Here is a 15416-nt window from a genome sequence, read left to right as displayed (position 1 = left end):
AAAATAACGGTTGTGGTTTGTAATGTATAATATATGCAGTTTCTTTTAAAAATGTCGCATATAGAGGTCAAAACCTCGCAATGAAATCATACGTTATCTAACACGTTCTTATGGTTAAGGACGGGTTATGACATGATGATATTAAAGATAAATTGGGGGTTTCAAAAAAGAAAGAATGTAACCCCTAAATCTACTTCCTGTCGTGGTTTGCAAAAAATTAAAATTAGTTTTCAATGAAGATAGTATCATTTAATATTAGAGGTTTGGGCACAAGAGACCAAGATAAATTAAATTGGTTTAAAAAACTTTGTTATCGAGAAAAACCCAATTTTATTGCAATCCAAGAAATAAAGAGTAACAAATCACCTGAAAAATGGATTGAACAAATATGGGGGAATGCTGATTTTCGGGTTTCGATTAAAAACTCGACAGGAAACTCGGGTGGGATATTAACTATTTGGGATCCAAACTTTTTTAATGCTAACCAAGTGGTTGAAAAAGAATCCTTTATTGCGGTAAAAGGAAGATGGAAACATGCAGGTAGTGAGCTTATTATTGTAAATGTCTATGGACCTCATACAGATGAAGCAAAAAAGAAAATGTGGTGTGAACTAACTGAACTAATGAATTATGATGATGCTATGTGGGTACTCTGCGGTGATTTTAATGAGGTAAGACATAGGTCAGAGAGGAAAAATTGTAATTTCAAAGTACGAAGGTCGAATTATTTTAACAACTTCATAAAAGAAAACAATCTGTTAGAAGTTCCACTAGGTGGATGCTTGTACACTTGAATTAGTGATGATGGCCGCAAATTCAGCAAACTTGATAGGTTTTTAATCTCCGATAATTTCAAGCTCGTATGGCCGAATATAAATGCCTTGGTCTTAGATAAGAAGCATTCCGATCATTGCCCCATTTTGCTTAAAGATAATGATATTGATTTTGGTCCGAAACCGGTTAAAGTGTTTGATGTATGGCTAAACAACAAAGAAGCAAAACAGATTATTGAGAACTCATGGAGCATCAAGGTAAATAGACAAAGACCTGATTGTGTAATACGGGATAAAATGAAGCATGTCAAACAAGAATTGCGGAAACACTTCGCTATTTCACATTGCAAGCTAAAGCTGGAAATTGATGAGCTGAATAATGTAGTCAAGAATTGGGAACTGACAGCTGAAATGTGAAGACCCGTCCTAATCTATCTGGACGAAGTCCATATCGATTACAAACGATTCACAACAGTTGATTACATCGCGAGGTAATTGACCTCTATATGATAAATTTTACAAACATTGCATTCGTTTTTAAAAGACAAACTTTCGTTACATCGACAGTTGACAGGCATGTAAAGCATTTCATAATATATCCAAATATAATTGACTTAATAATAATCTTGATGAACTCAACGACTCGAATGCAACATCTTTTGAAATATGTCATGAATGACTCCAAGTAATATCTCTAATATGAGCAAATGCACAGCGGAAGATTTCTTTCGTACCTGAGAATAAACATGCTTTAAAGTGTCAACCAAAAGGTTGGTGAGTTCATTAGTTTAACATAAATAATCATTTCATAAATTTAATAGACCACAAGATTTCATATTTCCATTTCTCATAAACATACGTCCCATGCATAGAGACAAAAATATCATTCATATGGATTGAACACCTGGTAACCGACATTCACAATATGTAAATAAGAATATCCCCATCATTCCGGGATCCTCCTTCGGACATGATATAAATTTCAAAGTACTAAAGCATCCGGTACTTTGGATGGGGCTTGTTGGGCCCGATAGATCTATCTTTAGAGTTCGCGTCAATTAGGGTTTCTGTTCCCTAATTCTTAGATTACCAGACTATATAAAAAGGGGCATATTCGATTTCGATCATTCAACCATATAATGTAGTTTCAATCACTTGTGTCCATTTTGTAAAACATTTATAAAAAACAGCGCATGCATTCTCAGTCCCAAAAATATATATTGCAAAAGCATTTAAAAAGGGATTAATGAAACTCACCATATTGTATTTTGTAGTAAAAATACATATGACATCATTGAACAAAAGTAGGGTTGGCCTCGGATTCACGAACCTATATAATTTGTGTATTTATTGATATACATCGTTGTAATTGAACAAATATATATATAAATTTATTAGTTATATTTCTTTTATAGTAATAATATATATATGGTTCTTATATTCATTTCGTTATATAAAAATATTAATCTTGTTAGGTTATATGTATTAAATAAATTTTTAATATATGTAAATATATCGTTTGTATATTAATACTAATAGTAGTCAAAATAATATTAATTGTGGTAAAATGATAGTAGTTATATTACTTAATATTACTAGTGAGATAATAGTGTTAATAATTCTATCAATGATAATGATAATGATATTAATAATTATATTTGTAAAATATTAATTTTTCCTGTCAATTATAGTTATGTTACCGATTTTTAGTAATTTACATAATAATGCTTGTGATAATACAAATAATAATACTTGTTAATTTTTAACAATTCTATTATTTATAAAAAGGTACTAATACAAATACTTATAAAAATAATAATAATTTGTATTATTTTCATATTGATGATAATCGTAACTACAATCTTAATGTTGATATTAATACTAAATTGATAAGATTACTAATAATAATAATAATAATAATAATAATAATAATAATAAGTAATAATAATAATAATAATATTAAGTAATAAGAAAACTACCTCAAAGAAGTAGTTCTTAAAAAAAAACCCAAGTCCGGGTTTGAACCCGCGACGTCCCGCTAACTCGATAACATCCTTAATCATTGCTCTGCTTATTGTTTTTCTGTTGTATAATCATACTTAATTCTAATTAACCCAATATATTCTGTTTTCCCTATTTCTTCTCCTTCTTTTCTAAAAAGAATGTCACAGGGATCGAACCCGCGACCTCTCGGTCAAACCAAACATGCCCAACCATTACACTGTCACTCTTTTTCTGAATTATAACCCAATCTAATTTTATAACCCGCCTGGTCTCAACTTCTTTCGGCCCATATATTTCGGCCCAACAGTTCTCAATTCACAGCCCTATTAGCAAGTACACGGCCCAACTATTTGATTATATGTCCAATAACACGATACTAGGCCCAACTTCCATTTGAAGTTGCTTAAAATCTTGCAGCTAGATAGGAAAAAAAAATAACGTCCAGACTATTATTCCATGCATGCTTCACTTAGTTAATAGCAATATAATACGTCTCTATCCTAATCATCTTTATCATTAATTAATTCCAAAATCAACCATCAAAGTTCAACTAATATATGCACTCTAATTATTAGTCTCAAACCAAATTCAATTAAAATACATAAATTTCATGAGTGGAATTAGAATCCAAGGAAAATTGCCACCTAGTCTCTTGCTTTAATAATTTGCATGATTTGTAAAGATCAATATCCACCCGTAATTCACTTAGCAAAAGTGAGAGCTAGTGGCCAAGTGGGGTGCCTTTGTTTTCTTTCAATTGTCGGCAAAAAAAATAACAATAATACTCGAGTAATAGCGAATTTCCAGAAAGAAATATATATATATATATATATCAAGTGGTGTTTTGCATGAGGTGTTTGTGTGTAAGAAGATAGAAGACATGCTGCAGTTATTTAGCTTTTGTGGATATTCGTTCGTGATTATTATTGCCTGCAGACAAAAACAGAAAAGAAGAAAGTGAAACGCAAAAGTGGTGTAGAGTGGCGGTTTGATTATGGTTGTAATGAGAGAAAGGGATATAAAGAGAGAAGGGTGTTTGGATTTTATGGTGTTAGTGGTGGTTCTTCCTCCGGCCATTATCATAGCGAGAAGAGAAAGATCTCACGAGATTTTTTAATGGTAGTGGTGGTGAATTTTGTTCGTTAGTAATCATGAAACAGAAACAGGAAGTAGTAGCACTTACATGGTGGTTTGATAAACGAAGACGGGAGTAGGAGCTTAGGTGTGATCGGTTACGCACATGGTGTTTGAAGCATGACAAGGGTGTTGGGTTGTCAAACTGTCGAGAAAAAAAAATATGGAAGCAATTGTACGAGTGTTCTAGCTTGATGGTTCATAGTTTTCACATGACCCAACTATAATGATCATTTCGATGGACTGTTTGTTGGACAAGAGATAACCGAATATATAGATGATGGTTTGTAGTTTATTGAGGTGGTGGTTTACTTTGGTGACTGAAGATTCATGGAGATGGTACGGTGGTGGTTGGTTGTTTGAGGTTGGCAATTAACGGAGAAGGGTGGTTATGTGGCTCATTACTAAAGTAGTTTGAATGCTTGTTATTAAGAATCAATGGAATCGACATAGATAAACAGATAAGTCAAAAAAATAAAAAGGGAAATTGATGTATAACAGAATCGTACGTTTACTGTTATTGATTGATATCAATCTCAAACAAGAATCCAAAATTAGCTAGAAAGTAAAAGATATTCTGACTTCAATCTGGATTTACGAATTTATATAAGGATTTTTAATATCTAATATTTATAATTATATTAATAATAATCAAAATATTAATAATAATATAATAATAATAATAATATTAATAATTAATAATAATAATATATCTCAATAATAATAATTGTAGTGAAATTTATATTAATGATATTATATAATAATACTAATAATATTAACAATAATATATCCAATTACATGTATCAAACCTGATTTTAATATTAAAGATTATATTAAAAGTAATAATATTCGTATCATAACTATATTCTAACTTGTCATTAAATTTAATCTATTAATATTACATATTATAATTATGTAATACTTACATATTAAGAAATAACATATTTGAATATTTAATATTTACATATTTTGTATATAGTATAATATACATATAATGTACAGATTTCATATATATTTATATAGATTTATTTTTAATAACAACCTTATTATCTTGTATATTATTTTACATATTTAATTTTTAATGTTTCAATTTATATTTTTATTATTTCTCATTATTATATATATATATATATATATATATACTTATATTTATATATGTATTCACATGTACATATTTATTTACAAATGATTGTTCGTGAATCGTCGGGAATAGTCAAAAGTTTAAGTGTATCAATGTCAGCAGTTCAAATATTTTGAGATTCGTTTAAATAGGTTTTGCTTGTCAGGTCGAAATCCTGTAAAATTAAGTTTAAATTTGGTTGAAAATTCCCGGGTCGTCACATGAAACATGTGACCTAAGTGATGATCAAATATCTAAATGGATGGAAGATAAAAACAGTCTCCTAGGAATAGAAAAGACACAAACAGCCATTCTAAAACAAAAATCTAGATACAAATGGGCGTTGGAAGGAGACAAAAATAGCAAATTCTTTCATTCTTTTATTCGAAGGAGGCACCACAAAAACAACATTCACGGGATCCATGCGTCCGGGGTATGGACAGAAAACCCAACAGAGATAAAAGCGGAAGCTTACTCACATTTCTCTAAACTTTTCGAGAATAAGCATTCTGATGAATCAAGTTTTGAGTTTTGGGATGGAAACAAATTAACCAAGAATATGGCTGCTAAATTAGAGATGAGATTCGAGGAAAAAGAAGTCCTAGAAGCAATTAAAGGGTGTGGTAAAAATAAAGCTCCGGGCCCAGATGGTTTTAATATTCTTTTCTTCACGAAATTCTGGGACATTATCAAAGATGATTTCATGGAAGCTATCAACTGGTTCTGGGCGAATGCAAAAATTTCTAAAGGGTGAAATGCCTCATTTATTACTCTCATCCCGAAGGTAAAAGATCCCCTAAGTTTCTCAAATTTTCGTTCGATTAGTCTCATTGCAATTTATTACAAAATTCTCTCGAAACTACTTGCAAACAGAATTTGGAAAGTAATACCTTGGTTAATAGGTGAGTCTCAAAGTGCTTTCATTAGTGATAGATATATTCTGGATGGTGTGCTTATTGCGCTTGAAACGATCGAAGATCTCAAAGCTTCTAAATCGAAAAGTTTTATCTTTAAAGCCGATTTTGAAAAGGCTTTTGATTGTTTGGATTGGAACTTTATTCTGAACATTATGTCACACATGGGATTCGGTCATAGGTGGATCAATTGGATTCATGCCTGCTTAAAATCTACCTCCATCTCGGTTTTAATCAACGGCTCTCCAACTGATCAACTGTTTCCTAAAAGGGGCGTTAGGCAAGGCGATCCCCTTTCTCCGTTTCTTTTTATCTTAGCAAGTGAAGGCCTGAATCATCTTCTAAACACGGCAATCAAGGAAAGAATCGTAAAGGGCGTCGAAGTTGGCAAGGACAAAATCATTGTATCGCATCTCCAATATGCGGATGATACTATTCTTTTTGGAAGATGGAACAAGATGGAAGTGAGGAAAATTCTAAAAATCCTAAAATGTTTCGAGGACTTATCGGGTTTAAAAATAAACTTAAATAAAAGTTGTGTTTACGGGGTCAGAATAACAAAGGGAGAGCTAACTGACCTAGCTACTTGGTTTGGTTGTAAGGAAGGAACATTTCCTTTTTCTTACCTCGGCTTGCCAATCGGTGCAAATATGAAATCATCTAACAATTGGCAACCAATCGTCGAAAAATTCAAGAACAAACTCGCTGACTGGAAAGCCAAAGCTATCTCCTATGGCGGAAGAGTCACGTTAATAAAATCAATTCTAAGCAGCCTTCCATTATACTACTTTTCACTCTTTAAATGTCCAATCGGTGTAATCAATCATCTTGAAGGTATGCGTCACGATTTTTTTTTGGGGCGGGTCAAATGATGCTAAAAAAATGGCATGGGTAAAATGGGAACAAATTTTATTATCTTACGATATGGGCGGGTTAAATATTGGGTCTCTAAAACATAAAAATTGGGCTTTATTAGTTAAATGGTGGTGGAGATTTCTCTCAAATAACAACTCTTTTTGGGCCCGCGTTATCAAAAGTATATATGGTAGAAATGGCAGTTTGGGTTGTATCTATCCAAATAATGAATCACACTTTAAAAAATTTAATGGTCGACCTTGGTCCAATATTATTAAAATTGAACACACCCTAAACAAGTTAGGGTGTGATTTGCCTAATGCGTTTGTTAAAGTGATAGGTAAAGGGCTCGAGACTTCTTTTTGGGATGATAAATGGTGCGGCGATTCTACACTAAAAGAGAGCTTCCCGAGACTGTACCGCTTGGAATCCAACAAAACTGTTTCTGTTGCTGAAAGAGTCAAATGGCATGATGATAATGATGTGGAACTCACTTGGAGCTGGTCATCAGTTCCCAAATGGAGAGCAATTTCTGAACTCACTCATATCGAATTAAAGCTAAAAAACACCGTAACTTCGAAGAAAAATAAAGATGAATGGAGATGGATTTTCGAAAATAGTGGCAACTACACCTCAAAGTCCTTATCTGAAATGCTGGAAGAACTCCTTGTTACATCTAACTCACCAATCGAGCCTACTCGTGTAAACAACAAGTTACCACAAAAAATAGGTATTTTTACTTGGCGAGCAAAACTAAATAGATTACCGGTTAGAACGGAACTAGATAATCGAGGCATTGACCTTCCCTCGATTAGATGTCCAGTGTGTGATGACGCTTTAGAGTCCATTCATCATGTGTTAATTGATTGCAAAGTAGCCGCGGGAATTTGGGAAAAAATCCGAAAGTGGTGGGATTTAAACCATTTAAACAATTCAAGCGTAAAAGAACTTCTCAATGGAAATAATAACGGTCTAAAAACAAACACGGGACTCTCTTTATGGCAAGCCGTGGTTTGGACTACCGGCTATATAATTTGGAAAAACCGCAATGAACATGTTTTCGGAAAATCTCGAGATTGTCAAGCTAAATTGGTGGCCGATATTCAATCGAAGAGCTTCGAGTGGATCTCTTGTAGGTGGAAGAAAGGCAACCTAGATTGGCAAAGTTGGCTAACTCACCCTAAATGTTATGATGTCTCACCTCCAACAAAAAAAAGGAATCAGCTAAACTCATGGCTTCTTGAAGTCTTGCAACTGGAAAAAGAAAAACAGTTTAGTGTGACATGTTAGCTTAATTAATATTCCTGCTGCTTATTATCTGTATATATACAGCTGCTCCGAGTCATGGTGGCCTGGTGCATATCTTTTGTAACTGTTTCAAGATTCATTTATATATTCAAATCTCTTTGCTTTTCAAAAAAAAAAAAAAAAAAAAAAAATTAAAGATGATGAGCATAAAAGAACTTCAACCCACAATACCTATAATGGGTGGATATAATTAATAAAAATTCCCTAAGTGATAATAAATCATTTGATTTATTATATTATTATATTTATTTACTTACAAAATATAATTTGATCGATCAAGTTACATGAGATGATTTCATCCCTTATTTGCGTGTATAGATTTAATATATTGTTTAGGTTAATAGTATTGGTTATTTAAAGGGAATTGATATATTCACCATCCAAATTACTCATTCCACCATAAACTGTGCATTAATGAATTGTACTGCACAAGGAGATAATGTATATATTTGGTGGAAGAAGTAATTTGGATAGTGAAAATATCATATTTCTTATTTAAAAGACTTATTTCCATTATGGCAACAAATTAAGAATCATGTTCTTTTACACATGAAACAATAAATTTTAATAATAACAATAATAAGCAAGAAATATAAATATAAACTAGTTTAATACACGTGACATTTAGAAATTATAAAAGTAAAATTGCAATATCAATGTAATATCATTCTAACTACAATATCAAAGTCATATCATAGTTTCTCATCTATGATTGATTAGTATTCCGTATATATTAGTGTAGAGAGAGAAGTTCCACTTTTAATGCATCCATTGAATGCTTTTAAGCATTCTCTTAAGACCATGCATTTGTTCATGAGTTCTATACAATCGAACTATATCATTTCCCATTGGTTTTCTAAAATATTCATCAGTATATAGGTCGAAAATACATTTACAAAAATAGTTAAGGCATAAAATTGACGTGTACTCACTCGTGTGCAAATATACGTCAAACATGTTTCTGCCAACGTACCATAAACCAATTGTCGCATACCGGATGTACATTTTTGTATTGTAATGAAACCTTGACAGCCAATGACATCTTTTTTGTTTGTTAATTTAAATAATCAAAATGCTCAAGTATATGTTCAGGGTAGTAATAATATATACGTTGAACTATTCGCAAAAATTACTGCCTACGCATCCTAAAATGTCTCTTAAACACCTTTGACAGATGCCTTGGGTTCTCCGCAAAGTAGTCTGTCAATAAACCTTCGACAACACCTTCACGATCTCTATGAATGTATCCTCGAACCCAATGAAATCTTTGCCTTAAACTTTCAGCAACTTCTTGATCTTTCTCTTCGTCTTATACTTTCATTGCATTTACTAGCATTTCGTCATCCGAATCAAAATCACAATTTTTTAATAAAGATTGCATGATGTGAATTTTGTATAAAAGTATATACATTATAATGAGTGAAATGTGTGAAAAATGTAGATGTAAAATGATGTGTTTATAATTTAAAAATATCATTATTTTATTTTAATATTATTTAAAATCAAACACTTATATAGCCGTTTGCTATTTTAATTATTTTTTTTTATTTATAACGACATTTTGTTGATGGCATGACCATGGCGACATTATGTGTGTTTCTATCAAATTTATCACCATATTCAAACTATTTGTCAACCCTTACCAATTGCATCATCCCGTTTACTGTGTCTGTATGCAATGGCTGAGCCAAGAGGGTACTAGGGGGTATCTAGCCATGCACCATCAACCATCTCATTATTCCTTGAAACATATTCTATAACTTTTGTCCAAATCTCAATGTTAACTTTTCAATGGATATTAGGGGTAGCCATGAGATCTCATGAGGTTTACGTTGGGTATTAAAGGGTGTTATAAGATCACATTAAAAAACATATGTTATTTGAAAGGCCTATTTTATTTAGCCTTTTAGTTGTGTGTGTGTGTGTGTGTGTTTTTTGTCTTTTTTTTTTTTTTTTTTTTTTTTTTTTTTTTTTTTTTTTTTTTCAAATAGCTAGAAATATAAATTTTTAGTAAGTATGTAATAACGTTTTATACGTATTTTACTATTCTTAATATCACTAGGATGATGAGAATTAACATATACTCCGTATTGTATAAGGGATTTTTAAATACTTTCTAATTTTGACTTAATAATTGTGTTTTTCTTGTTGGCTAAAAATAAGAATTAAAATAAAACAGATCTAGAAGATTTAAATGCGTTACATCATTGATTCAGACTCAATAACATTTGACATAGATCTTACGATCTATTTGACTCGTCAATTGAAAGAGCCGAATACAAATCAACATATTGCACTTGTAATTGTACGTTAAACACTATTGTTAGCAGTGGCAGAGGTATATGGTAACCTATGAGGTTATGACACCATTGAAAACCTATATATTGAGCTTATAGTATTGAAATTAGTAGTATAATATTTTGAATGATTAACAAATGACACAAACTAACTTTTAATATGTAACCCATTCAGTAAAAACCTTATACTTGCATCCGTATTTGGGCAGTGAATTGAAATTGCAAACGTATAATTTAAAATAATGTACAACCTATTTAATATAATTTAATTAATGCATTTGAGAAAATTAAGCTACCATATTCATCGCATCAGTAGAGATCCGATACCAACAATTAAATTTGTTATATTTCGGTTGAGATAATTTTCGTTTGTTATAGTTAAGTTGAGATAATTTTTTCCGTTGTATTTCTTGTTTACCATTTTGCACTATATAAATTTAAGGTTTATTGATTCGTAGATTTTATACTTAATTTAGTTCGAACTAGTTTATAGTATTATATATTAATGAGAGTTTGTCAATTAATCTCTTGTTTTTAACCGTAAGGTGTTGGTACTTTAATGGTAACCTGACTTCCCATAAAGGAGGTTAAAGATTCGACTCTCATGTGCTGTAAAAAATGTTTCCTTTATGTTACCCGCTCATTTAATGAGGCTTGGAGGTTTTAAACGTCTATGTATTTGAACTTCATCCGAGGGGGTTTTGCCACACACGATGCTCGTATGGATTCGTTGTGGGTGTTTTCTCTCGAGGGGCTATAGGACTGTAATGGTTCGTACCAGGAAAATGATCGGGTGGGTGGGTTCTGACATCGCATTCGGATCTCCGTCAGTGACTCATAACTGCTGTTCATAAAGAAGTTTAATCTCTTTTTAGAATTGGTACGTTTCAATATTATATTATGACACAATTCATCCGAAATTCTGGCTTTGCCACCGATTGTTAGTCAATTACGCGTTAATTAGCAAGCTCATTATACAACATCAATTGTTAGTTTTTTATAAAAGCGTCAAGCCTCCCTTAATTGTAATTTCGGGCTCCGCCTCTGTCTGTAGAAGATCAACAACAACAACAATACTCAATCTCATATGAGTTGGGGTATGGGGGAGGTAGGATGTAGACAATCCTTCCTCTATCCTAGAATAAAGAGAAATCATTTCTCCACCCCGAGTTAAACACTCAGAAGAGCGGAGAAAGTCCTCCCTCTCTATTCGACGGGTAAAGAGATTGCTTTCAAGGGGACCTCCGGCCATAAAGAATGAGAAAAAACAATAAAAAAAATTTTTTAAAAGAAAAATAAGTAAAATAAGCATGAAATAAATAGATAAATGTATACAAAAATAGTAATAATAAATAAGAAAATAAAAAAATAGAAAATAAAATAAACAGAGACATAAAAAACATATTTTTTCTCATTAACATAAAAAATAATAAATAGATAAATGTAGAAGATCAGTGATCGATAATATTAGGCATTGGACATCGTAAGTGATGACGAATGATACTATGGTTTGATTGATTAATAATAGTTCATTGAGATCATATTATCAAACTTGACTAATCGATGATATAGCATATTATTGTATATGATATATTATAATAATCTATGTATCAATTAACTAAATGATTTAGATTTAGATAGATGATAAATATTTGACTATCTCATTTTTAAAACTGATTCCCTCAAACAATTGACCATAAATCGTTGAATTCCTTTTCCTTTTATTAAATCAAAAAAGGTGAAAGATGATAATAAATCATTCAACTTATGATATACCCATTATTATGAACGTTATTCGAAAGACTTATAACATTGTCAACAAATCAAGAATCAGGTTCTTTTACACATGAAACATTAATTATAATTTGATAATAGACTTTAAATATAAAATAGTTTTATACATATACAATTTTTTTTTTATAAGATATATATAGAATTATACTTCATCCGTCTCAATTCTATTATCTATTATTATTTTTTGAGATTTTTCAAACTGACAGTCGTAAATGAGATCTCAAATCAATCGTCATTAAAGAACGATAGGTAAAGAATTACAAAATGGAAGTTCAAAAAAGAATACTATATGTTGAATATAAAAATGATTATACATTTACAATTATTATTTAAATATATAAAAATTGTTTATAAAGCTTATACATATTTTTTTTTTGAAAAGCAAGGAAATCATATTAATCTCGAAAATGAATACATACAGTGAGGCCTAGCGGCCACCCCAAGCCTTACACGAATATACAAAGAAATGAATACAAACTAACGGAAGAGAAAGTACAGAGATTGCACCCCCATACACAAACAGTACAAAAACTCTAACAAGTTAGATAGACTTTCGGATTATTCAACCAAGTTAACCATTCGATTATACACTTTCAGATTATACATATACAATAGTACTTTTCCGTCTCAATTCTATTATCCAATTTTTCTTTTAAGATGTTATAAATTAATAGTTCTAATATCAAAAAAAAGATTAATAAAGATATACAAAATAAAAGTTCTTAAAAACGGTTATCACTTATCTACTTTTAAGTGATCAATTGAATACGACATTGGTGAAAACATAAACCAACATAAAAACTACTCAATACTATTAGACCATTTCTATATATGGAGGAGGAAAAAACTGGGTTAGTTGAGGTGGCACAGGGCTCTAGTGTCCTTGACGGCGTGGGGTGTTCATCGGTTTAGTTGTTGAAGCAAACCTGATAGTTTCTGATGTTCTGCCTTGACTTTAGAGCAAGTCAAACATTCTCTAATGTATGTTGCAATGTCAGCCTTCAAATTCGGCCACCAAAAGTGTGCTTTTAGATCTTGATACATCTTTCCAGCTCCTGGATGTATCGAGTATCTCGTCTTATGTGCCTCATCCAAAACCAATTTTCTTAACCCTTTAAACTTCGGAACCCAAATGCGTCCAGTGAAGAATCGGGTTCCGTCCTCTCGTGTAACAAGCTGTTTATCTAACCCTTTAAGCATCTCATCTCCAAAGTTTTCTTCAGAAAGAGCTCCTTGTTGAGCCTCCTTAATTTGGGTAGTGAGGTTCGTACGAATCTTCATATTCATTGCTCGTACTCGAATCGGCTCTCTTTCCTTCCTGCTTAAAGCATCCGCTACTACATTTGCCTTCCCGGGATGATAGCGAATTTCACAATCATAGTCGTTTATCAGCTCGACCCACCTACGTTTCCTCATATTCAGTTGTTTTTGGTTGAAGATATATTGAAGGCTTTTATGATCGGTATACACAGTACATTTAACCCCGTACAAGTAGTGTCTCCAAATCTTTAATGCAAACACCACTGCTCCCAATTCTAGATCATGAATCGTATAATTTTGTTCATGAATCTTCAGTTGTCGGGATGCATATGCAATAACCTTCTTTCGTTGCATGAGGACACAACCAAAACCTTGTCGCAAAGTGTCACAATAACTTACAAAATCATCTTTTCCTTCAGGTAACGATAGAATAGACGATGTAGTCAACTTCTTCTTCAATAATTGAAATGCGGCTTCCTGCTCAGAAGTCCATTCGTACTTCTTCCCTTTGTGTGTTAATGATGTCAATGGTTTGGCTATCCGGGAAAAATCTTGAATAAACCTTCTGTAATAGCCAGTAAGACCCAAAAATTGGCGTATTTGCGTTGGAGTATTTGGGGTCTCCCACTTTTTAATGGCTTCAATCTTGGCTGGATCAACCTGAATTCCTTCACTGCTGACAATGTGACCAAGGAATTGTACTTCCTTTAACCAAAAGGCGCACTTAGAAAACTTTGCGTATAACTGTTCTTTCTTCAATAGTTCCAGCACCAACCTTAAATGTTGCTCATGTTCTTGTTCATTTTTGGAATAAATAAGAATATCATCAATAAAGACGATAACAAACTTCTCCAAATACGGACTGCATACCCGATTCATGAGGTTCATGAATACAGCTGGTGCGTTTGTCAGCCCGAATGGCATGACTAAAAATTCATATTGACCGTAGCGTGTCCGAAATGCGATTTTTGGAATATCTTCTTCTTTGACACGCAACTGATGATAACCCGATCTTAGATCGATTTTGGAGTAAACACGTGATCCTTGCAGCTGATCAAATAAGTCATCAATTCTCGGTAATGGGTACCGATTCTTGATAGTTAACTTGTATCTATACACATTCGGAAGGATCTATCTTTCTTCTTGACGAATAAAATCGGAGCTCCCCACGGTGAAGTGCTCGGTCGAATGAATCCACGGTCCAGTAATTCTTGTAACTGGCTTTGTAACTCTTTCATCTCAGACGGTGAAAGTCTGTATGGAGCACGAGCCACTGGTGCAGCTCCTGGTACTAGATCTATTTGAAATTCTACAGATCTAAATGGAGGTAATCCCGACAACTCTTCCGGAAAGATTTCAGGAAAATCTCTTACCACGGGCACGTCGTTGATGCTCTTCTCTTTTTCCTTCATTTCGACTTTATTAACATGTGCTAAGATAGCATAACACCCTTTCTTCAAGCACTTTTGGACTTTCAAGCAGCTAATGAGTTTTAGCTTTGAGTTACCCTTCTCTCCATAAATCATTACTGACGTTTTATCCTTACGAAGAATGCGAATTGCCTTCTTGGCACACACAACTTCAGCTCCTATTTTGGACATCCAGTCCATACCGACTATTACATTAAAACTTCCAAATTCTACGGGTATCAAATCAATTTTAAACGTTTCTCCGGCTAAATTTATTTTACAATCACGGTAAATTTTATCGGCTTTAATTAGTTTACCATTATCTAACTCAATTATGTACTTAGCATCTAGAGGTAATGATGAACAATTCAATTTAGCGTAAAAGTCTCTACACATGTAACTTCTATCGGCACCAGTATCAAATATAATAGATGATGATAAGTTATTAATGGTAAACGTACCCGTAACAAGCTCCGGGTCTTCACACGCATCTCTAGCATTGATATTAAAGACTCTTCCACGTGCAGGTCCATTGTTCTTCTCTGGAT

General features: G+C 32.5%; 1 protein-coding gene across 1 annotated transcript; it reads left to right on the top strand.

Moving 5' to 3' along the window:
- The first annotated feature begins 233 nt into the window (after positions 1-233).
- Positions 234-1190, top strand: LOC139840801 (uncharacterized). Its single transcript, XM_071831046.1, has 2 exons — positions 234-682; positions 800-1190. Exons 1-2 carry the CDS (start codon positions 234-236, stop codon positions 1188-1190), a joined length of 840 nt encoding a protein of 279 aa, XP_071687147.1.
- Positions 1191-15416: the final 14226 nt, after the last annotated feature.

The sequence above is a fragment of the Rutidosis leptorrhynchoides genome, chromosome 4, assembly GCF_046630445.1.
Source record: "Rutidosis leptorrhynchoides isolate AG116_Rl617_1_P2 chromosome 4, CSIRO_AGI_Rlap_v1, whole genome shotgun sequence".
Taxonomy (NCBI): domain Eukaryota; kingdom Viridiplantae; phylum Streptophyta; class Magnoliopsida; order Asterales; family Asteraceae; genus Rutidosis; species Rutidosis leptorrhynchoides.
This window is presented reverse-complemented; position numbering and strand designations above follow the sequence as displayed.

What these genes read in the sequence shown, in the direction of transcription:
- LOC139840801 (XM_071831046.1), top strand. Translation starts at nt 234, where the DNA reads ATGAAGATAGTATCATTTAATATTAGAGGTTTGGGCACAAGAGACCAA. An exon ending in TTTAATGAGGTAAGACATAG is followed by an intron (nt 683 to 799) that starts GTCAGAGAGGAA and finishes CACTTGAATTAG; the next exon opens with TGATGATGGCCGCAAATTCA.